This window comes from Chanos chanos, chromosome 1, assembly GCF_902362185.1.
Source record: "Chanos chanos chromosome 1, fChaCha1.1, whole genome shotgun sequence".
NCBI lineage: Eukaryota > Metazoa > Chordata > Actinopteri > Gonorynchiformes > Chanidae > Chanos > Chanos chanos.
In genome coordinates, this window is record NC_044495.1 from 14,010,707 (window position 1) to 14,036,677 (window position 25,971).

Below are 25,971 nucleotides of genomic sequence, written 5' to 3' on the forward strand. Positions count from 1 at the left end.
TTACATACATTGATTGTTTTTTTAATTCCACATATGAATATAAAAATTTGAATTTGTGTGTGTGTGTGTGTGTGTGTGTGAGAGAGAGAGAGAGAGAGAGAGAGAGAGAGAGAGAGATTCATTTTGATTCGCCTTAACTGATTTCCTCTTCAACTGCATCTAAAGCGGATCTGAGAACAGTTGTGGTTTGTCGCATGTTGTCAGTGACATGCATGAAACAGTGTCAGATCTGACTGTTACATTTACCAATCACTACAGCATCTATAGGGCACCTCTATCTCTCCTACAGTCTTCCCGTGTGGAGGGAAAGGTTACATTTACCCTCATGCGTCCACTTATCCTCATGCCTTCTTTAATACACGTGTGTTGGTGTCCTCGACGTACCCTTTATCAGTAATGAGTGTGACCAGTAGCCAGTTACCTCAAAACCACTTAACGTGTTAAAGTAGGGAGGAAGTCCCTCTTTATTCAACTCTCTCCTTCACCCGGCATCTCCCAAAACACTATCAAAATAAGTCAATACATTTTGCAAATGAATATGAAGACGTGAAAGGCATTTCGTTTTGCATTGGGTAGGCTATCTCTCCGCTCAAATGCAAGGTCAGGCCGTCTGTCTCCCTGCCTTCGCTACGTGAGCGCGAAATCAATCAGGCGCTTCAAGGAGAGAGGAAAGAAAAACTCTCTCTCTCTCTCTCTCTCTCTCGCTCTCTCTCTCTCTCTCTCTCCCCCCCTCTCTCTCTCCCTCTCTCTCTCTCTCTCTCTCTCTCTGTCTCTCTCATATTCACTTACTTACTCACGGTACACTCTTTCTTGAACCGTGACGCCCTGTGGAGGAAGGCTGGGCCTGCAGACTGCATGCACAGGCTGTCTGACTGAAGCCCGTGTGTCGGAATGGGTAAGGAGAGGGTAGGTCATACGACCAACCAAAAAAAGTCCACTCTAATTATGACTGTAAAACTGGGTAAGGTACAGTTTGGACGAGACCGCACTTAGGCATGCAATGCGATTGTGTCACAAGTAATGTCCAACATATACGCACAGGCTGACAACTATACAAGCCCAAACACACAGAAATGATAAGAGAAGCTGTAGTGCATTTGTCTTAAGTACACACTGATAACTTACCATAATTTTCATTTGATCAAAAATATGTGTAATTTAAAAGGGAGCGAAATGTGTCTACATCCTGTGTCTGTGCACTGGGGAAAATGAAAAGAAAGAAGTGGAATAGTATAGGTGTGAGTGTGTCTCTTTGAGAGAAGGCTTAGGCACAGGCAGCAGTGGATGTTGTCTGAGCATCCTGTGAAATTGCTTCACTTCCCTTTTGACTGTGTAAAACAGGAAGTGATCAATAGTGGGACTCAAATGTCAGGGAGTACAGTTTTTTTTTTCTCTGATCAATGAAGCAGGAACAGATACTTTAGAGAGATTACACTGACATCATCCAGTGGCCAGCATCTTTTAGCACACACAAAAGCACGTGCGCACATATTTACACACGCGCTCACACACGTACGTGTAAGCACATACACATGCACGTATCCACCTGCCCACACACACACACACACACACACACACACACAGACACACACACGTAACAGCACCTTAAACAACAAATGATGGTATGATGCTTTGTTCACAGACATTTACAGTAACTACGTTTGCAGCCACTGGACATAATATCACTCCAGTGAACATTTTGTAATGTGAGATTCAAAACCTTTGGTATTTAAACAAATTGACTTTTTTTCCCCAGTCATTTATTTTTTGTTCTGGCAGCAGATAAAACAATCGAAGTTTCTGAGGTGGTTCATTCTCTTGTGAACATCACAGTTTTCTGCACAGTATATTTGAGTGATTCGTGGAACTGTGTGATTAATAGAAGCACTGCTATTTGGCCCTGTCAGAAGCCCTTAGAAGCATGCTATCTCTCTGCACTTTAAGAGGTGTGTGTGTGTGTGCGTGTGTGTATGTGCGCGCGCGCGCGTGTGTGTGTGTGTGAAGAGACTGTCTGGCAGCCAGCTCCCTTGAGAACCCTCTGTTCCTCAGCCCAACAGGTGAGAGGATTACAGCAGGCGTGAACACGTGTTTTCCACTGTAGCAGGGGCCAAGCAAGAGAGCAGCCCGCCGCTGCATGCACTCATACACACTCTGTGTCATCTCTGGAGGGACACATACACACACACACACACACACACACAAAGATTACTGCCTTTGCCATGTTATGTTCTGTCTAACAGACAGCCCTCCACTCACAGAATTGTATGCGCGCCTACATACACGCATGCTGCACTGTATGAGCATTTTCTTACACAAATGGAAAAACACCTAGAATGTAATATTAAAAAAAAGCAAATGAAATTCCCAGTCATTGATTTCCAGCATTTTTCTGTCAAATCTCAGTAGCCTCTCTGTACCTCAGAACCTCCGAAGCATTTCTTAGAAAAGTGCAGAATTAGCCACTCTCATAGAGTAAGGCCTGATGTCAAACCCGGGGGCTGGAGTTGGGAGCCAGCCCACTCTGGAGCCTCTAACCTCTGGGGAGAACAAGAGAAAGATCCAGGGACTAGGAGAGATTTGACATATGTGGGAGAGTCAATCGCAGGCCTGTAGGTCAGCTGTCTTATAATCACCTCTCTTCCTCTAGTCCTCTATCTTATGAAGACTCTTGAGTAAGACTCAGGGACATGCTTACAGACCATCCTCTGTATGTGTGTGTGTGTGTATGTGTGTGTGTGTGTATGTGTGTGTGTGTGTGTGTGTTTGAGGGGGGGTGGGCTTTTGAAATAGTGCTGACGGGAGGGTTTAAACGTCGGCGACCATGAAAGGCAGGCTTTCTCCTCTGTGCGCGGCCGCCACCGCCGCTCTCTGTTTTTCTCGGCTAAAATAGGGTCCGCTTAAGCCTCTCCACTGGCACTGCCAACCATCCCAGCCACGCGGACACTCTCCCCTCTCCCACGGGACAGGCACCCCTCGACAGGTGAGCGGCCCAAAAATAAGGGCCCCCCCCCCCCCTTCCGTCCACCTCCCCCTCCCCAAGCCCCCGCTGGTAGACGCGCACAAAGTGAGTGCGGACAGGCCCTTTTGTAGGGGCCGCGCTAGCGGGGGGGATTATTATTGTTTTTAGAGAGAAAGAGGAGCCCCGGGTCAGCTGGCACCAAATTGGCCCCGGGGCCCCTGGATCTAATCTATGCGCAAATGCCATCCGCCTTCTTCTTCTCCTTTCTGTCTCTCTCTCTCCTTCTTTCTCTCTCTCTGTCACACTTTCACTCTCACTCTCTCTTTCTCTCTCTCTCTCTCTCTCAGCGCTCCTGCGCTTTGAAGAGCTGACACCCGAGATCTAGCCATGGAGATGAGCGGCTATAAAACACAGATATACATACACACCCACCCACACACACACACACACACACACACAGACTACATGTGTCTGTTGATTAAGATGATATGACCCTTGTCTCATCCCTAAGATTCCACATTCACACCACACATAGACATACACATGTCATCTGAACTACAAAGGCGCAAGAGGCATGGACACTTATTTTATCTCACGGCCTTAAGCATGATCACAGACTGGCACATAGTTGTCTATCATAGCACAGGTTTAGTTTGCCATTATTACACTTTTAGACTATGAAATCTTTAAGACTGTCTGAGCTTCAACACACCACCCAAATTTGTAAAGAATTACACCACAGTCTGCACCAACCACTTCTGTGGTTGGAATAAATGAGAAAGAAAGGTTTTTTTCAGCTGTAAAAAATGATTGACGTTCTCTCTTCATTAAATACTCTGGTAATATGTTCATTCAACACTGTCATAGGTGCATGTGTTGTTTTAAAGTGGAGTGTCTGTCAGAGAAGCCAATCCATTACCGTGAGCTTCTGCTGACGTTCTGATAGACGTGCGATTTCGTGAAATATTGCATAAAATTCCATTAAGGAGAGAGTGCATCTCTCTGTCTTTCTGCCTCTCTCTCTCTCTCACCCTCTCTCTGTCTATGTGTAAACGGAGGCTGGTTGGTGTCAGGCTGTAATCCCTTTCAGCATTCGTTAATTACGACAGACACTGCTTTAATTAAAGCAGGCACCCGTGTACCCCTCTGAATGTTGGCACCAGACTTTGCCATGGTCCACACTGTAGCTGCTGACCCAGAGTCGATCGAGGGACAGAACACCACCCCAGCTGATGAGAGCTTCAGGGGAATGAAGAGAAATGGAGGAATTATTATGCGCTGGAATTTTCCATCCCACCAGCAGCAGTGGGATAGCATGTTTAGCAAGCAATTTAACTGACACCAGCAGTAGCTAAATGACATTTGACTCTTCCCACTTAGGTACACATTTATACAGATTTTCACTAATGCCATCTGTCCTCAGATTAGACAAAATGTGTAGTTTGGGGAACAAATGCATATAGTTCTAAATGAGTAAATGAAATGAATAACTTGAAAAGAATATGTATTCCAAAAGTTTAATTTGACAAAACATAAGAAAATGATCATTTTTCTGTGGTTCAATTAATCCAATTTCAAATCAAGCCTGTCTTTGTTAGAGTGGATTTATCTGAACAATTATCAACATAAAAAATTAAAAGTGAAATTTTTGGAGAAATGAGATTTTTCACTGCTTCCATCAAATGATCTTTCTGTGTTTGCTTGGAGTGAGAGGTAGACCAGTGGGAATTGTGGGTAATTAGGTTAGTGGGTTGTCAGTGTCAGGAAATTGAAAGACAATCCTAATCAGATTTCTGTTTCTAGGGAATCACTTATATAAGTACCAGAAATCTCCTGATTCCCACGGTAAAAAAGATTATTCAGTCTGGTGCCACTGCTCATTACTGGCTGCGTGTCCATGTATGCACAGCCTCCGAGAGATCAGCTCAGTTTAACATATTTTGACTAAGGATAGAAAATATCTTTATCCTCTAGTTTGCTGCTGTAGTGATAAAATGATAAATTTACTGATATTCATCACATTCCTGTTACTTTGGTAATGCAGCATGCAAACTGTCATTTAAACAATGATTGTCAGTAAAGGATAGAAATTGGCAGTTTATAGGATTTAATTATAATATTTTAATATCTTCTATATACATATCTGCTAAAGGTCGCCTCTCCTCTCCTCTCCTCTCCTCTCCTCTCCTCTCCTCTCCTCTCCTCTCCTCTAAATTAAAGGCTTACTGGCTTCAAGATGAAGGAAGATTATATTAGTTTATAAGTGTAATTTATGCTTGGGAAACATACTAGTTCCATTCGTAGGCTGTTGTTTCAGAAGTGATCCCTACTTTAATTTATTATTATTATTATCATTATCATTTTTATTATCATCATCATCATCAGTATTATTATTATTATTATTATTATTATTATTATTGTTGTTGTTGTTGTTGTTGTTGTTTTTATTGTTTGCATTATTATTTTACAAGTTTTCTTGCATTTGTATATGATCAAAAAATTTCAGAGCCACTAAAAATGAATGGAACAGATGATGTTCTACAGAATGCGTTAATAATGTACAGATGCAGGAGAGTTGTCTGAACATTAGGAGATGTTTGTGTTGAGACTGACTGGTAATTACGGCTCTCTATTCACTTTAGGGCAGCTTTCTGCCATACAATCACCCGCAGTGAGGTCTACACTTCTCCTGTTCAAATCGATTAAACTGATATCATATGTGTTTATCAGTGTGTGTTTGTGTGTGCATATATGTGTGCATGTGTGTGTGTGTGTGTGTTTGTGGGTGCGTCTGTGTGGCGACGCGTTCATTTGAATAATTCACCCTGCTGCTCCTGAAAGCAAGTGGCCAGCAAGATCTTCCTTCTATCTGTGAAATATTTTTGTCTGCCTGTCTCCAACAGACAGAAAGAAAATCAGACAGACGCAGAGGTGAGAGACAGTAAGACACATAGTTAGAGAGACAGACAGACGAACATGCCAAAAACAGACATTCATTTCACTCTGTTTATTGAGCTTCACTGGCATGTCAAAGCATTCAGAAAACTACACAAATTTGAGTACAGACAGCAAAAAAAAGTTAGATCACGTATAGAAAAAAAGAAATATACAAATTCAATTACATAAATATTGTATTTGAAAATATTCTTTTATTCTCTTATTTTACATAACAAAACACTTATGAACTTTTTGACTACACACTACACATATTGAATTGTGTAAAATCAGAGCACCCTCTCTAACAAGGCTACTCTCTCAGTGCTGAGAACATTAGGCTCTATGTACTGTTTCTACACCATGCTGCTTTACATGGTGTTGGAGTGACAGAACATTTGGAATCTATCTCCTGAATTTTGTAAAAGTGTTTATTTCTTAACTGTATTTTGAGCAGTCTATTAGGAAGTGAATCTCCTTTTATTGCATATAGCATTTGTTACCACATTTCTGCTTTTTGTTTTGTAGAATTTAGTGGATGTTGCTTGTTTTTAATGCAACTGGTGATTATTAAAAGCTATATTTAGTTTGAATTTGCCATTCGGTAACATTTTTTACAATCAAACAAATAAATTGATTGGAATAGTCTGTCAGTTGGAAATGTCTGTCTAGGGATAATATACAGGTTTATTTTGAAATTTGATTTCATTCTTACAATTTTGACAATAGTGTTTTTTGAATTTTTATTAATTTAATTTTTAATTCCGTAATTTTTAAAGAGTGATTTTGAGGTGTTTGGATTTGTATCATGATTGTTTTATCATTCTGTTCATAGAGGTTTAGAGCTATTTGGGCCGTAGTCTGTCTCTCGAGGGAGAGCTGGTTGGCCTCCCTCTCTCTCTCTCTCTTTCTCTCTCTCGTTCTGTTTGTGCATGTGCGTGTGTGTGTGTGTGTGTGTGTGTGTGTGTGTGTGTGTGTGTGTGCGTGTGTGTGTGTGTCTGTCTGTCTCACTCCAGTTTTAAATATCCTTCGAGGAGATGAAATGATTTATTTACACTCTGATACTGTTACCTTGGAGGATTAAAGTGTGTGTGTGTGTGTATGGGAGAGAATGTGTACGAGAGAGAGAGAGAGAGAGAGAGAGATAGGAAAACATAAGGAGATTTAGTTGTGTGTGTGAGTACGTCTGTATGTAAGCAATGATGTTTGAATTGTTTCTCAGGTGTACGTCTGGACCGTGTTAGGGGAGGGAGACAGAAGTATAAGAGAAGGATGGATGCTGAAAACAGTGCTTATCTGGGCCTAACACTGCCCCCTCCAGCCAAGAAACCACGTGAGTATGCACACACACACACACACACTAATAAAGCCCCTATGTATGCAAAGGCTATGCATTACACAGAAATTCCACACAACGTTCTCAACACAGTGTAAAGCAGCCTCTGAGGGACTGGTCTCTACTATGAGCAATCATAGGAACCATTACTCTCATACAAATGAATATTAAAAAGAAATAGAAGCTTTTTTCTGGTAATTGTTAAAATTCAAAATTATGCTAAACATTAATATCAATATTTGTCCTAATAAACTGAGAGTAACTACATATTATATAATGGAAAATAGTACAAAAAAAATTTGAGTGTAGTTTCCAGACTTGCTCCTAATGTAATTTCCCCATATTTATTTCTGAGACTGCATACATCATTGTTTATAAAATATTTTGTCTTCATCTCAGAAGAACACACACACACACACACACACACACACATAAACATGCACACTCACACACTCATTATTTCTGAGAACAGACTAGGCACAAGATATCTCCATGAAACAGGACAGTAACAAAAGTCTTCATTTGTCTGTTCGGCTATACACTGATAGACAGATATAGGCCTCTATGAACCTAAAGGCTTGGATGGCTATGTAGAAGTTTACTAGTAAGAAGAGACAGCTTGGAAACCGGAGGTTTGTGAGTTTGATTTCTGAACATGATGGCACTTAACCAATGCACCCTCGTACAAGGCTTTTAACCCCAAGGTTACTGCAGACCCATTTGACCCATGACATAGGAACTAATTTTAAACTGCTCCACTTAAGCACATAGGTGAAATGAATTAATGCAGATAGTTGAATGGGTAGCTACATATCAATGGGAGCAACTGACAGAATGACTCCTCGCTCTCTTTTATCCTTCCTTTTCCTCAGTGACGAAGATAGTATCCCACCTGCTGGTAGCAGAGCCAGAGAAAATCTATGCCATGCCTGACCCCACCATGCCAGAGAGTGACATCAAAGCCCTGACCACACTGTGTGACCTGGCTGACCGAGAATTGGTGGTCATCATCGGCTGGGCCAAACATATCCCAGGTGAGTCCAGAAACAAATGCTTAAAGAGTCTGGAATGTAATGCAAAGATACTAAACCTAAACCTACACAGAATACAGTAGGGTACATTTGACCCACAGAGAATAGCAAATAGGTATAGTTATATATTGCAGCCCCCCACCACCACAAAAAAAAAACAAAAAAAACAAAAAAAAAACTAGAGCTCATCTGTGTTCCAGATTTTGAATTATTAATTGATTTTTCATATATAAATCTACCACATTCGATGGGAAATATCAAATCACAGCACTTAGGCTAACTGAATAATGACATACAGAAAAACAGTGTCACATAACTGTCACCAAAGCATTTTATTTGATTTTATTCTATTTTTGTTCCTGATTATGTTTTTTTGTTTCAAAAAGTTTCAGTCGAAGTTGATTTAAAAGTCTCTCAATATCTTTGGGGACCATGACACATTGAGGATATATAGAAATGAATTCAGATTCATTGATTTTTAATTTGGATGGCAGTTACTACAACTCTACTGTACTATCCTAAATCTTCAGTTATGATTAAAAAAGTATCTGGACCCTTCTAAACGTTCCTCTACTGAAGACCAAAAAAGATAGAGAGCTTTCACAAAATTTAACAGGATCATAAAAGAGTACATTTCATTCACATGAACATAGGGTGAAACACTAAAAGTAATAACGCAATGCCGTACAAAATATCATTAAGAGGCTTAAAAACAGTTTTAAATTTAAATGCGAATGTCTCCTTTTTAAGATTTGAAGTGAACAACACATTGTAACATGTCTCATTTAAACCGTGCACACAGCCAAAAGCTATGGCCACTGAGAGAAATTTGAGACAATGTTTTGGGAAGACAGCAGTGTGTGTGTGTGTGTGTGTATGTGTGTGTGCCTTTTTTCTCATCCTTTATTCTGAAGGTGTGGGGTTGGTGTTTTTTGGGGAAGATCATAATCACACACTGGGTGAAGTGTTATCTAGTAAGGAGATTATGGAGACCGTGACCCCCATCTGCACGCGTTCATACAAAGGCACCAGCACTCTCACACACTACACTGCTGTGTCAGCACACAGGGAGTTTAAAGCAAGGAGCTTAACTGTGACTGGATCACTAGTGACCTAATAACACAGTCCCCTCCACCTGCTTCCACACACACATACACACCCACACACCCACACACACACACACAGACACACACACACACACACACACACACACAGACACACACACACACACACGGACACACACACACACACACACACGGACACAAGTATACTTGTGCACAGCGCTGTCCTCACACTGTGTCATCTGAAATTCATCATAACAGTTGTAACAATCACAGTGTGTACAATGTGACATTATATTTCAGTTTAAAAAGGAAACATTTTAAATCCATAACTGTAAAAGATTTTAGACTGTTAAATGTATTTTTAGACATTTTTAAGGTAGGTAAATTTGTGTGCTCAATTAAAAACAAAACAAAACAATAAACACACACACACACACACACACACAGAGACACACACCACAGATTCTCAGAAGTGTATTAGTGGCTACAGTGAATAATGTGTAATCTGCTAAGACCTGTGTGGACACTGCGAGAAGGCCTCCGTCAGGACTGGTGTTTCTTTGAAGACTGTAGAATTATCCTAATTGGATTTTAAGATAATTCGCAGAGAGAAACAGAGTGTGTCTCGTACTGATCCATTAACTCAGGCTCTAATCGTAGCATCCTCAGTGTAAACATGAGTCTGTCTTACACAACAACGGGACAAAAGACCTGACTCAGCATCCAGCACCTGTAACAGTACGATATACCGAACTGGGCCGGTAAATCTAAAGCAGATTACTCTGTTGAGCAACTGTTATATTAGTCATCGAAAAGTATTATTAAGTGGCAACCGTCGAGGAAATTGGGTTAATTACAATGTAGTTAATATGTAATAAATGTGGATCTATGCATAGTAATTTTACAGATATACCTGAATCTATTAACAGAATTACCGTGCTAGTGTACTCTAAACCAATTGTATGCAGCCTTTCAAAAAAAAAAAATCTAGGATGAAATAAACATTTTAATCAAACATTCAAAATACAAACCCACTCAGTCGGAAATAGGAAATATACATCTGAGTGCTCCAGCAAACGTCTCCCACAAATATCCCTCAAACTTGTACTTTCTCATCTAGTGAGGCATTTGTATTCTGCTGTATTATGGAATGAATCATGCTGTACTTCCATATCAGCTCAATTAGATGATCTTTTTTTGGAGATTAAGGACTCTCTTGTTTTCTCTTAGATACTTTTGTATGAGCAATGTGGTCCAGCACTGTGTCTCCATAACATTATGAGCCTCTGTCCAGAGCAGCCAGAGAGCATATATGCTTTCCACTCTGAAAGGTCCTGAGTGCATTTTGATAGGTTTTCAACCCCTCTGGCAATTAAATTAAAAAGATGAACTGTTCATTATGAAGTGAAAGAACATTGATTAGGACACTGACAGATGGCCAATGACCAAAGTCCGAAGGTAACAATTTATATGTCAAGAAAATTGGCACTTAAGTTCTCCAATTGATTTTTCATGGCTCCCTTTGCTGGGATAACATTTTGAGAAAGCAGTTTATAAAAGAGTGGTAATTTGCAGCTGGAGTGGCTCTTTGCAGCCTCTAATCTGACAATGACTCAGAGACAGTAAAGCGTCTCAGTTTGGCTTCAACAAACGACTGTCCGCTGCCAGTCTGCCATATCAAAGCAAGAAAAATATGGATTTATAGATCTCATATTATTGTTATTATTGTTGTTATTATTATTGTTATTGTTATTATTATTATTATTATTAATGATAATAATAATGACAAATCAAGTTTATAAATATTACAATTTGATAAATTATTGGGCCTGAATTAATAAATGTTAGCCAGTATTTTAGGAAGTGTAAAGATGTGAACAGAAGCACATGATCACAGGAAATGACCTCTTAAGCTGGTGCATGGAAGTTTAGATTTGTGGATTTTTCTCTAAGTACTCAAATTAGTTTTACAAGTTTGGGTGTTCTTGTGTAGGCATCAATGGTTGGGGATGAGACTGCAAAACTGGGGTGGGGTTATGAAAATAGACAGATTTGCATATTTGGTGTGCTTTACAAAGTTTGCATCTGCAAACATTTACAAACTCCTATGAACATTGTCATTGCTGCATATATATCGTAGTCAGAGGATAACAGAGTTCAGTACAGAGTCAAAGATGAGAGGGAGGTCAGTGCTTGTGCCAATGTTTTTCACTTGTGATAGAAGCTATTGAAACATACTTCCCTTCCAGCGGTGCCATTTTAAATCTTACTGAATATATTCTGCCAAATGTAAATTTCTCCATCTAACACCAGTGTTTCAGCACCAGTGTTTTAGAAACTTGGTCGTTTTCCTTTCCTACAAGTTCCTGTAAATCACATGTCAGTTTCCTCTTAAATGGATTCCCTTCATTTGAGCACACCATGGTAAAGCACATCATATCTCACTCAAACATATCATTTAAAAATCATGTCAGTGATTGATATGAATGATTTTTTTTTCAGCTGTTATCAGTTATTAGATGAGATTTCCCACAAATAGCTAAATCAATTTGCTTTTATTTATTTATTTACTTTTTCTTCTGCACAAGCAAATTAGCTACTGTTATTGGCGTACTGTTAAAGCCACTCTTATGTATGCTAGTGATGATTACTCATAAAGAGATAATGGATTTTCCATTCTTCAACCATCACGATCTAGTCTATACCCTCATCAGTCATGAGTTTACTTGAGCACCTGTCCTGCATACGTTTATATTTATCTGTGCCTAAAGAGAGGGTAAAGCCTTTTTCTAGTGCATGTCAGGACGCTGCTCTGGCTCTGTGATCATCTGTCAGTACACAACCTCCTCTTAACGTCCAGGCCCAGCCCAATCCAGCGTTGATTCATTTATTATTAATCCCAGTTGAATGCCAAAGGTCTATCTGGCACTGGTAGTGAGAGAGTGCTCTCTGGAAATAGTTTGACTGGTGGCCAGTGTAGTGGTTGGTTAGTCATTAAGGCCAATGCATGGGAGATGTTGACAGATGGCTTTTTTTTTTACTACTGAGGTGCTAAAGACCTTTGACATACATACAGTAGCTGCTTGTTCTTCTCCATCTCACATTTCTTCGTGTCAAAGTGACGGAAAGACAACTGGCTCTCAATGACACAAAGTTTCATTTGAATAAGCCACACACTGACAGACAGCAAAGAAAGACAGAAATGAAACATTTAAGTACTTCCTTTTTAATGCCCATAACTTTTATTCGTGAATACTGGTCTTGGCCATCATGCCTTTGTTTGAAACAAACTAATGTCAAACAAATAGCTTTACCAATCATGTTATATCCTCAGATATACGCAGCCATATTTCATCAGACAAACTGGCCGATTTTCAGTGGGTTTTTTTTTTTAACTCTCTGTGTCGGGGGGAGTGTGTTAAGGTGCATAAAACAAAGACGTCGTTAATTTTGGTGTGACTCTCTTTAATGGGGTGGTTGTCGTCACAGAGGACAGAACTGAGCAGCCTAATCCTCAGTGCCTAGTGAATGTGTGAATGTCATGTGTTCCGGAGCTGAGGATCAACTCCCGCATTCCTCCCTCTCTGCCACGCCGTGGTCTCCTCACTCCAAACAGCTGTGTGTCACCTGCCCTCACGCTCTTGATTCCCGGCTGGGAATTTTTTCCAGTTTGGTGCTGTGTGATGAGTGTGATGGGAGAGCACATGGGATGGTTTCCCACCGGCACCTCGTACACATCCTTCTTTTTGGCCGTGGCATGATTAGAGTTACCTGAACTGTCACATTTACTCAGTCTGTGTGCTACACTCTGCCGGCCTGGAGAGGATAATAACAGACAGTCTTTATTGGTGCCTGTAAAACTAAGCAACCAATCACTTTTATTTGAATTTTTTTACTCTTCTTTTACATGCAGTGATTTGTTACGTTCGCAGTCGGTCAGTCAGTCAGTCAGTCAGTCAGTCAGTCAGACAGTCAGTCAGTCAGACAGTCAGTAAGTCAGTCAGTCAGACAGTCAGTCAGTCAGACAGTCAGTCAGTCAAACGCACAGATGGATCTCCCTAATAATATGATCCTTTTGAAACAGAGCAAGATCTACAGACATAGCTACACTTACCTTCATCCTGTGTTCAGCCAGCACATGCTTTCATTGATCAAATTAAATGACTCATATATTGGCCCTGATAGGAATCTTATCTTCTGCCAAGTGCCATAGAGAATATTCTGTTTTGTTGTTTTTGTCTTTCCTGATGTAAAGCTAAGTTTTGTCTCATCAATCAAAGTGTTAATACAGAGTAGTGATGTGCTGGCAGAGCCATGCTGATTGACAGGCTCTGAGAGGCTGTGCTTTAAGACGCTTGTTAGTTCTACATCTGCTCAGCATATGCATGCACATACATACATAAACACACAGACACACACATAAACACATGCACACACGCACACACACACACACACACACACACAGGCTTGCTGTTTTCTCTTTGCCATTATATTGTGAAATCTTCTTGCTGTATTGGTTGCGGTCCCAACGTGCCTGATACTTGTGAGTGTGTGTGTGTGTGTGTGTGTGTGTGTGTGTGTGTGTTTGAGTGTGTGTGTGTGTGTGTGTGTGTGTGTAATCTCCTTGTAATGGTGTGTGAATACTGCTGGCCGATAAATCAGCACCTCATCAGCGGCTTTTATTAAATATAGACACCAACAGACAGGCCGTAGTATATTCAATTTACCCTCTGACGGAAGCTCCACCAGCACAAGATCAAGATGGATGGAGCAATCAAGGAGGAGGCCCAGGCCTGACGCCTCCACACGTGTGAGATGCAGAGAAGGGGGGATGGAGATGGAGGAGAGGAGAGGAGAAGAGAGAGGAGCGGGGGAGGAGGGATAAGGGGCAACCAAGGGACATCTGCCATATATGTTAGGGGCAACACACCTGGTTGTTTGTGTGTGTGTGTGTGTGTGTGTGTGTATGTGTACGTGTGAGCATGCGCGCGTGCGTGCATGTGTGTGTGTTTGGCCGCTCACGTTCATCTTACATATTTGTTATTCTTCATTCATTTTCACAACTGTTAAAAAAAAATTGGAATGATGTTCATGCTCCCGTGACAGATCTTTTGTTTAGTACCTTTCTCTCTCTGGTCAATATGACGTGGAAGCTCATTAAAAAGTGAAGGTGCTTGGCAGCAGAAATAAATTAAGGCCAGTTACATGACTGATTAAGGCTGGTCTCTCCGCTCATCATCCAGTCAAACAGAGATATATACCATCTAATCAGTGCTGTGGCTCTCTTGGGGAGACTAAATACCCCAGGAGCTGGGTCAAAGGGTCAGACAAAGCAGATTAGGACAAGGGGATTACTGTATTTAACATTACAAAACTTCCCACTGTTCACACTCCACTGCCCAAATGACCCATCTCCTCTGCCATGGGCCCTGGTCTTATTGCTCTTTTAACAGTGTAAAAGTGCACATAGATCTCCCATTAGTGCCGCCCCGAGTCCTCTTGGTCTCACACTCGCAGAACTGCATAGCAAATTCAGCCACAAAATGCCATGTTTTTAAAAATATTTATAAATACTTTGGTACTGATAATAGTGTGGGGATTTTAATGTTTTTTTAAAGCAGTTATAATTATTGAAGAATGCTGGTTAGTGTTGAAAAAAAAAAAAAAAAGAAAAAGAAAAGAAGAAAATTATTGTAATCCTACAAAATATCTTAATGTGGCCCGGTGTGAAATTGCCTTGGGCAGGAGGAGAGGTGAAAGGGGTTTTTTAGTCAAAGCTGTTTTGAGGCTTTAGTGCGTGTTATGAACATGCAACCATGTGCATGTTAAATTATTTACCCCAAGCAGTGTCATTTATTACCATATAGGTATTGATTGGGTCCTTCCAACGCTGTCATTTAAATTCTAGAAGAATCATGGTCAGCAGCTGTGGGTTGTGCTGCGAGGGAGGGCTTGCTTTTGGGGCTGTTATTTAAAACAGCCGTAAAGAGACAGAGCCCCCTGGCTGGCTTTGGCTCAGATGACCAGCGGGTATAAACCTGCCAGCCTCCTCTGGCTGATTATGAGCCATGACACATCAGTCCCTGTCCAAAGAGAATGATTTTTTTTCTTCTCTCTCTCTCTCTCTCTCTCTCTCTGTTCTGCCCCCCACTTCTCTATCTGTCTCTGTCCTCTTAAGTATCTATAGCTGTCTGTCTCTCTGGGGTTTGTTTTTTTTTGTTTGTTTTGTTTTTTGCTTCCTGTATTTGTTTTGTAGAAACTCTATCCCTCTATTCATCCTTCTCCCTCTCTCTCTCTCTCTCTCTCTCTCTCTCTCTCTTCCATCTTGCTTTTTTGTTTCCTGCTCATTTTCCTCTTTCTCTCTGTCTCTCTTTCATAATCAACCTCTCTCTCTCTCTCTCTCTCTCTCTCTCTCGCTCTCTCCGTGATTGAGGGTGAAATACGGCGAGGTTGCAGCTGGTGGGGGTTAGTGTGCCTCGTAATTACATCTCTTTTTTACGAGCGTTGCTAATGGCCCTCCGGGAGGTGGAAACAATAATAAATTAATAGAATATGAACTTTCCGCTCAACAGAAATGTACAACGTTTAATTTCAGTCCTTATCCTGGCAGATCAAAGGAGAGAGAGAGAGAGAGAGAGAGAGAGAGAGAGGGAGAGAAATGCCCATCTGATTAATCAGAGGAGAGAGATGAAGGGATGTGCAGTGCTGTGACATGGGGGAGACTGGGGAGAGGATGGATGGACTGCATGTGGATAAACTCAGTTTAGACTCTTCCACACCATAGGACAAAGCAGCATTAAGTGCGAAGTATGACTGCCAATGTAGAGATGTGACTTTTGTCTCCAGGGAGAGGAAAGAGGGGTGTAGTGGAGGGCTGATGGTTTTTTTGGTTGTTTTTTTTTCTTCGGTAATGGAGCGGCCGTGCTCGTCTGTTCGGATGTGTCGTGAAAAGATGACTGTCCTCTGTACCTCTGTATTGAGCTTCTGTCAGATTTGTCTGCACAGGGCTGGAAGATACCATCCTGCCTCTCTCTCTAGCAGTTACAGTCATCACAGCCCGTTTCTCTTTCTCCTGTTTTAAAAGCACATTCTGACACGGAATGTTCTCATTCAGTTCTCAAAAAGCTAATTCTATATAGAATATTCCCGTTCATTTTAGATTCTAGATTTATTTTTATTATTCTAGGAGTTTATTAAGAATTGAAATTCAATTCATTTGTTCGTAATCACCAAAATGACCCATTAGTGCCAGTCATATATCAGCTGTTCAGACGAACTCTGCAATTTCCCAAATCTCACACTCTCAAGTCTCAGAAGCTCATATGCTGAACCCCTCTGCCGTGGAGGTTTTTTTTTAAATGAACAGAGGGAAGAGGCAGGTGTTAGGTGTCGAACACTCAGAGGAGAGGGTTAACATGCAGGTCATGAGGCCAACGCTGAGGAATCTACAATCTGCCAGAAACACCATTTCAAACATAAAGCTTATAAATATGGGAGGATTCAAAGCTGTCATTTTTTTACTGTTATATATTTGTTGTTCTTTATAAAAGGCTACTGAGGTTGTAAAAATCCTTTCTCTGTAGAGCTGTTGCTTTTAGCTCATTTTCACAAATACCGCCTTCAGCTCAAAGAGCATGAAATATATCAGAGAGAGAGAGAGAGAGAGAGAGAGAGAGAGAGAGAGAATGCCAAGCTTGTCTTTTGTTATAGAAACTGTTTCCAGTGATGAACTTTATTGAGCTACATAAAAACAAGCCTAAACCTGATTACTTTTTACACTAGCGCAGATTGATAGACACACATAGTGGATATATTTCCCCCTTCAACATGACTGGGGTGAGTTTTCAAAAACAGTCCAGCTATAATCCTGTCATTTTTTTCTCATGAGTACATAGGTGTCTCTTGAACGTGTTAGATATCAGTCATGTGGAGAACACAGGAAACCTGCTCCTCACTCTCTCTCTCTCTCTCTACACAAAGCTCATTTACACAACACTGACATTCTAACAGATAACATGAGAAAAACATTTCTCAGCAAGATCCTCACATCTTGCACCGTCAAGGTAAAAATTCTGTAGTAGACTGATAAAATCATTATTGATCTTATGTTTAAATTTGAAAAAAATGTAATCTTATACTTCAAAATACAGACAATCGGTTTCTCCTTCGATACTAACATATTGAGTTAACAGACCCACAAATAAGTCTGTGGCTAAAACTATAAACTGTTGCGTGGCCATGCTTGAGTGGATAAAAGCAGTAAGTGAAACGGTGGGGCCGCGAGCTCCCGCGCTGGCAGGCTTAACATCCACTGATGCTGGTGCACGCCATTTACTAAAGTGGCTACAGCCCAGTCAACGAAGCAGTCAGAGACCCTCTCTAGACTGCTCAATAGTGTGTCATGTTTGGTGAAAGCTCACTGAGGCAGTTGGTTGGAAATGAAGATGTAAATATTGATATTTCATTAAAGAGGCTAACATCACCTGCTCTGTCGACACTTCGGCGAGAAAGCGCCGGAGCGTCTGAGGGCCCGAGCAGCGCTTGACCCGGAGAGCCGGGAAGTCACTTCATTACTCGATTAAATTGAGTGGAACAAAAAGTGAAGGAGAAAAGACACAAGATCCCATTTGGTGTGATAATTCAGCACTCAGAAAAAAAAGAGAGAGAGAGAGAGAGAGAGAGAGAGAGAGAGAGAGAGTGAGTGTGGAAGGAGGACAGCAGAGAAAGGAAAGGCTGTTCCCCGTCTGTGTTGTGATGAGCTAGATCGGACTGTTGTATTTGAGGCGTTTTACTGTCAAGCGTAATTGTAGACCGCGCTGAACCGCTGTGTGCTTAGTGCTTGAGAGGGTACTCCAACAGTGCTCACTTTCATAGTGTCATTTACATGCTGAACAAGTTTTACTGTACCTGTCTGGGTGGGATCACCTTGCCCCGGTGTACTCCTAAGCACAGCTCTGTGGGTGTGTGCGTGTGTGCACGTGCGTATGTATAGATGTGTGTGTTTGCATGTAAATTTGCTGATGATGCACCAGTTGATTTATACAGAGGTAGTGCAAACATTACAATTCACTGTTAGACAATGCAGAATGGTTTGTTCATAAAAGATGCGGTGTGTTGTAAAATCCTAAATTGCATGTGCGTAGAAGATTGTAACAGTTGGTAAGGTCATGGGAGTAATGGGCTATTTTATCTAGATTTGGGATATTTGCTTTTGGAAAAGCATTGCATGCCCCGGCCCAAATATGTCTCAGCTGTCTTGGCCACCTCAGTACACATCTGTGTGTGTTTGCGTGTGTGTGTGTGTGTGCATGTGTGTGTGCTTGCGAGTGTTTGCTCGCGAGTGTTTGTGCGTGCGCTCGCGTTTGTGTGTGTGTGTGTGTGTGTGTGTGTGTATGTGTGTGCGCGCGTACGTGTGAGTGTGTTCTGTCTGCCACCTCCTTTCTGGGGACCGTATTGATTCTCTTTCACATTGTGAGAGGGCCTGGCGGTCCGATCACAATCAGCTTAATTAATGTATCCTCCAGCACTCAAACCCACTGTTCACTTCTCTGATAAGGTAAATTAAACAGCGAGGGACCCCCTTTTCTCTCTCTCTCTCTCTCTCTCTCTCTCTCTCTCTCTCTCTCTCTTCCCCCCCACCCCACCTCTCTCTCCCCAAGACACTTGAAAGTGTCACGCTCAGAGTAGATAAACATCCTCCCTTCAACTCTTTCTCAATGAGATCATTTATATGAAAGAGAGGAAACATTGGAGGCAGGTATGCTGAGTGACCCAGTCGATACTGTAATCTACCACCTGCCCACTCTAATCAGGCACGCAGGGGGCAGACAGACAGATAGGACAGCAGTGGTAAACTTGTAAAAGCAATCATTTTAATCATCAGAGTCTTGGAGGGATGGGGGGGGGTGTCTGCCAAACATGCTCCAAAATGGAGGTGCCTAAGGGGGGGTTTTGAGTGAGGGAAGACAAAAAGGAGGGGGGGGGGGGCGTGCAAAAAGTTTATCGACAGCTGTGGGGAGAAAAAGGGAAGAGAATATAAAGGGATGAGATGGTTATCTGCGCATCCAGAAGACTCATTTTCTCCTCAATCTCTGTGAAAATCACTCTTAGCCTCACAACTTTTGCAGACTTTTATTTTTTCTTTATCTGTGTATGCTGTTTTTTTCTTTATCTGTGTATGCTCTTTTGTGTGTGTCTTGCCAGGTGCAGTGGGAGCGTTGTTAGTGGTTTCAGTGGAAATGACAGTTAATAACGCTGCTGATGTTTTGTTCGGCCGAGAGAAAGAAAAAAAAAAAACGAGAGAGAGAGAGAGAGAGAGATTTGTAGAGCCTAAGGGCATGGTTTACCCTCTGTGACCTGGCAAAGAGGAGAGATCAATCTTCCATCTCCTGCCATTCTCTTTCATTCTCTATCTAAATCACACACATATGCACGCACATGAACATGTCTAAGAGACTAAAACAGAACAGAAAGGAATAATGCATATGACTAACTTTGAAAAATTCAGTTCAATATACATGATTTAAATAGTAGATGAGACAATATAACATCAGGTGTGATAAATAACATATCTCTCTCTCTCTCATATGAGCACACACACATACACACACGCACACACACACACACAGACACACACACAGACACACACACAAACACAAAACGTCATGTGTCATGTCCTCAACCTCTTCAGTGCATCTCTGTCAGTCCAATGGAGATATGACAGGAAACAGAGAGGTGATGAGACATCTGTGTTTGGGAGTCTGTGTGTGTGTGCGTGTATGTGTGTGTGTGTGTGTGTGTCCAAGACAACTACACCGATATGATGTCCTAACCAAAGTCTTCTCAAAGCCTATGTGCATGTGCATGTGTGAATGCACACACACACACACACACACACACACACACACACACCTAAACCCCTGCTTTCCGACAACAGCTTCCTGTGCTTGCTGAAAAGCGGTTTTAGACAGTCTTGGTATTGTTGTTCATTCTTTGCCAATGTTTCAGCAACACTTTTCAATGTCTATCAAATGGAAAATTTTTAGATTTCATGAATTAGATGCTCAGACACACATACACACCTACACAAACATACCGTCGGCTCTCTGACTAATTCTCTCCTCTCCTCTCCTCTCCTCTCCTCTCCTCTCCTCTCCTCTCCTCTCCTGTCCTCTCCTCTCTCAGGTTTCTCCAGTCTGTCTCTGGGAGACCAAATGAGTCTATTGCAGAGTGCCTGGATGGAGATTCTAATCCTGAGTATTGTGTTCCGCTCGCTGCCCTACGAAGACGAGCTGGTGTATGCTGAAGACTACGTCATGGATGAAGAGCACTCACGACTCACGGGCCTGCTCGACCTCTACGTCTCCATCCTCCAGCTCGTCCGCAAGTACAAGAAACTCAAAGTGGAAAAAGAGGAGTTTGTCACCCTCAAGGCCATTGCTCTGGCCAATTCAGGTACGATGAGCTTCACTGTTCCAATGAGCCACGCTCCTGTTGCAAATTTATGATGCTTTATTTTTACAGTGCACAGTTTTCATTCACATTTGTCTTACAACCTTTAACAGTGTATTCAAGTTGAGGAAATCGTTACTGTTCATGATTACATGTACTCCGATGGATGAGGATTAAAGGAACGCTAAAGAATATTTATGTAGTCTGAAATGACAGTTTTTAAAATTAATTTAACACGCAAGATTGCTGTGCTGACGTCTAACATGGAAATTCTAAAAATGAATTTTTCACAGTGTTGTGGTTCTCTTTGTACATTTGCAGACTGGTTTGTAAAGGAATTAGAGATATTTGTTGGGGCTTATTTGTTTCTTTTAAATGGAAAAGTATATTATTTAACAATCAATAAGAGACTAGGCCAAATGGCAGAAATTTATTTTCCATAATAAAAATATGTGATTGTTTAAGTGTCTTAAATGAAGAATGATTGTCTATTAACATCAGCAATATTCTGCACTGTGCGTCATATCACAAAACATTACTTTAGATCAATGGTCAATTACACATACCTAATATGAACTAAAAACATATGTCTCTACAAATGTATACTAAATTATTAAATACATTTTGTTTCACTAAAATAAATAATATTTTTCCATCTTAATAGGTTAAATCAATTACATTTGCTTTAAATAAGAATTCATTACTTTAATTTGTTTGTTTTTAATTTAATTGTTTTTGTTTCTAGGAACTTGATTACAGTACATAAGTACGGCTAAAACATTCCATCAAAATACAGAAAAAGAAACTGAAACTTGTTTGGGCGGGGGGGGGGGGTACATGTGTACATTTTCCTATTTTTCCCTCTCAGATTTACACACACACACTCACACACACACACACACACAAATAATTTTTTTAAAAAAAGAGGAGCAAAAAAAATCTCATTATATTTTCCCCATCTGTTTTATCTTAGGCTCAGGACATTTAGACTGATGCAGTTGAGATAAACATGAAGGACAGACAAAAAGACAAGACAAGGGGAGAGAGAGAGAGAGAGAGAGAGAAAGAGAGAGGGAGGGAGAGAGAGAGGATGGAGATGGGGGTTGTTGAGCTTTTAATTGAATGCCTTCCGTGTCATGGCATTCCACCATTCTCCCGCTCTCTCTCTCTCTCTCTCTCTCTCTCTCTATCTCTCTCTCACTCACTCTCTCTCTATCTCTCTCTCACTCTCTCTCTCTCTCTTTCTCTGTTTCTCTCTCTCTCTCTATCTCCATAACAGTAGCCACAGGGCTGGGCAGGCAGGGGAGATAAATTTAGCATTTCATTAGGAGCACAGAGGCTGTCAATAAAATGTGTTAAGTCGAATGGAATGAGTATCAGGGAGTGCTGGGGCTCGTTTGTTCTGGGGAAGAAGACGAGGCGCCTGTATCGACAGCTTGCTTTTCAGAAGGCAGGGCTTGTCCCCTCTCTGATCAATGTCCGGATGGGGCCGCAAGCACCCTCTCTCTCTCTCTCTCCCTCCCTCCCTCCTTCCCTCCTTCTCTCTCTCTGTCCCTCTCTCTCTCTCTCTCTCTCTCTGGTCTTAAAAATGAAAATGCTGATGGTGAGCTTTGCTGTACTTTCAGATGACATACCTTTTGCAGAGAGGTGGGGCACAAAAGAGTCAAACGGAAGGAGGGAGAGAGAGAGAGAGAGAGAAAGAGAGAGAGAGAGAGAGACAGGGAGGGAGAGAGGGAGGGAAAGAGAGAGAGAGAGAGAGAGAGACAGGGAGAAAGAGAGGGAGGGAGAGAGGGAAAGAGAGAAACGTGCCGAACGCTTGAACAAGGACTCTGTGCGATGGCCCTCGCGGGAGTGTGTCTGTCTGGCAGCTGTGAAAATTCATAGCGATTGATTTTGTAATTAGCAGTTTATCAATCGGATCGACGGGGGCTCTCTGATGGATTGCAAGGAAATTGTTTCTTCAAAGTTGTTTTTTTAATGCCCCCCAACCACCCTCGCTCTCTCCCAGTCTTGCGCACACACACACACACACACACACACACACGCACACACGTGCACACACACACACACGTGCACACACACACACACACACACACTGATGCCATCTTCTCTGTTTCTACATCTTTTGTCCTCTCTTGTGCGATCTTAGTCTAAAATTACACATATTTTGGTAGAAATAGACACTGCTCTCCAAAGCAGTATACACAGGTATACACAGTCTGTATATCAGAAAAATGCAGTGATTTTTTGTTGTTGTTAAAGCTCATATTTTAAAAAGTATTGTCTGATGCAGCATGGGTGGCACATCACTAAACAAACACGTCTTAGACTCTTACAGTCTTAATTATTTGTTTCTTATTTATCTGTGTCCGTGTGTACCTGTGCTTTCATAAAGGGCACAGTTTTACTGTTGCGTACGTGGGCTTGGCAGAGTGAGAAACGCCTCAAGGTCTCAGGGATTCAGTTGTTCCAGTCAATGAATTTCAGCAGAATTCTCAAACTGAGTTTCTCTTTTATTAGGCCATATGGTGGAATATGCACCAAGGTGAAACTAGGCACAAAGCTTAGGCTATTGCCCTGAAAGTGCCAAACAATGGTATAGAACCCCTCATACACTTTGTGTGTGTGTGTGTGTGTGTGTGTGTGTGGCGGGGAGGTGCGTGTAAAAATGTAATAGCTTGTAAATGCCCAATAGCATATGTGTTTGGACAGTTTTGTTTTGACTGAGTATATACTATGATGTAAATGTGTGCTTAACGTTGTTATTATGTTAATCTTTTGATAAGTATCATTATTAAAATGTGTCAGGAGAAGCTGCTAATTATTATTATTATTATTATTATTATTATTATTATTATTATTATTATTATTATTATATACACTTACATGTTTGTATGTATGTATGTATTTAATATTTATTTATCATGAAAATGCTAATTCTGCAAATAGGGCACTGAGAATACATAAATACAATAATGTCTTTGTTTGACAAAAAGGAAAAACATTTATCAAACCACAAAATTAGGACATTACAACCTATGTTTGTGTATTTTCTTAATATGTGAAATGTACAGCAAATGTTTGGAATTACCATCTATAAAAATCTATTTGTTAAATGTGTGTTCAATTACTCTAGATACTGGGTCAGATCTGTCCCTTCTTTATTCCAAACAGCAAAATCTGGGATTAGATTGACTGGCTGTCAGTTTAGTTGGAAGCGGTATGAAATTACTCAGCGCTGAGACCACGTCCAAGACTCACTTTTCCCCTTCTCATCTTACTTTTCTGAAAAATACCTCAGATAAGTGGCAGATATACAGCTAGCCACAAGTGGGATATTTCTCCTTTTAGAAGAGATTTGCGTACCTTACAAATTTATGGTTAATGATGTTTTGTTTTGTTTTGTTTTGTTTTGTTTTGTTTTGTTTTGTTTTGTTTTGTTTTGTTTTGTTTTTAGTGAAAAAAGTTTTTTGATGGTAGTCATCATCACCTACCATCAAAAAAATTAATTCTGACTGAATCACACATTAATATCTCTCTCTCTCTCTCTCTCTCTCTCTCTCTTAGACTCTATGCATATAGAGGATGTGGAAGCAGTTCAGAAGCTTCAGGATGCTCTCCACGAGGCCCTGCAGGACTATGAGAGTGGCCAGCATACTGAGGACCCCCGACGGGCAGGCAAGCTGCTCATGACCCTGCCCCTCCTCCGCCAGACCGCCACCAAGGCCGTGCAACACTTTTACAGCATCAAAGTGCAGGGCAAGGTGCCCATGCACAAACTCTTCCTCGAAATGCTGGAAGCCAAGGTCTGATTGGAGCCGTGAAATCGTTATGGTGATGTCATCTTGACAATGGTGGAAAGGAGGATGTCGTAGACACACACTGACTTTGGAGGGGGGCAAGGAAGTCTAGGTGGAGAGAGGGAGAGTGAGAAAGGCTCTGCTGACTGACAAGCAGGTTATGAACTCTCTCTGTCTCTCTCTCCTCTCTCTCTCTCTCTCTCTCTCTCTCTCTCTCTCTCTCTCTCTCTCTCTGTCTCTTTCCCTCTCTCTTGCTTTCTCTTCCTCTCTCTCTCTCTCTCTCTCTCTCTCTTTCTCTTTCCCACTCTCTTGCTTTCTCTTCTATTCTCCCTCTCTCTCTCTCTCTCTCTCTCCCTTTATTTCTCTCTCACTCTCTCAGACCTGAGACATTTTTAAAGGAGACTTTAAAAAAAGATACAACTGAAATACTCAAAAGCTGAAAGTATAAATATGTGAAAAAAGGAGAATTTAAAATATATAGTAAATGCTACGTACCTGTACAGTAAATGATTTTTTGATTTTGTTTTTGGTCTGTGGTTCTGTAAAAATGAAAAAGGAAACTTCTCATAGTCTCTTCAGAGTGAATAGTGAGGAAAATGCGTTTAATCAAACGTCTGTTTTTTTTGTTGTTGTTTGTTCATTTTTTTCCCCACACCAAACTCTCTATGTCCTTGTTATGACTGAAACAGAAACACTAGCTAACCTGCGGAGTATCTCAAGTCAGGACACACTGGATTGTGGAGTTTCTGAACTTTAAGGAGGACACTACCAGGACTTTGTAAATATACATGACGAAAATAAGTTTGACGCTACAGGTTTAAGTCGGGTTGTGGGGTTGGGGTGAGGGAGGTGTCGGGGAGGGGGGCGGGGTTACAGGGCGGTGGTTGACAGCCTTGCTGGGGATTGGTTGAAGGAGAATATGTCAAACCTAAATGTGAGCTCTTTTTTTGTGATTAAAATGTCCTTGAAAATACCTCTTCAGAACCATGAGCCCCTGCAGTGTATGTGTGTGTATCATACGCAGGAAGGCAAAAAAAATTGGTAAAAAAAAAAAAAACACAAAAAAGAACATGTTTAACCAAACTAGTTTAGACAGATAGTGGTCTTATTCTGTATTAACTCAGCAATAAACGGAGCCGACGGGACAAGACACATTCAGCTAACTCGTTTCTCTGCTTCTCCATGCTGCTGCCATCAGTACACAGTGCCCTTCCATACATTGTGTGTGTGTATGTGTGTGTGTGTGTGTGTGTGTGTGTGTGTGTGCGTGTGTGTGTGCGTGTGAGTGCCTGTGTATGTGTGCGTGTGTGTGTGTGTACACTGTACACTTTTTGCTTTCTTGTTGGTTGTTGCCTGATGTTTGCTTTATCCATGTTCCACGCTGAGGGCGTGGCCT

The 25,971-nt window shown here is 41.3% G+C and overlaps 1 protein-coding gene across 7 annotated transcripts in view; it reads left to right on the forward strand.

The window, feature by feature from the left end:
• esrrb (estrogen-related receptor beta) overlaps positions 1-24,587 on the forward strand; it is a 51,038-nt gene extending 26,451 nt beyond the window's left edge. For 3 of the 7 annotated variants that reach the window (XM_030774387.1, XM_030774435.1, XM_030774405.1), the window contains 4 exons: positions 7,116-7,226; positions 8,102-8,263; positions 20,509-20,778; positions 24,343-24,587. In XM_030774387.1, coding sequence (XP_030630247.1) covers positions 7,116-7,226; positions 8,102-8,263; positions 20,509-20,778; positions 24,343-24,587 — 788 coding nt within the window. Of the gene's footprint in view, positions 1-2,802; positions 2,812-3,737; positions 3,746-7,115; positions 7,262-8,098; positions 8,264-20,508; positions 20,779-24,342 lie in introns of all 7 variants that reach the window. The other 4 variants (XM_030774379.1, XM_030774424.1, XM_030774396.1 and 1 more) reach the window with 4 other exon arrangements.
• The last annotated feature ends 1,384 nt before the right edge of the window (positions 24,588-25,971 follow it).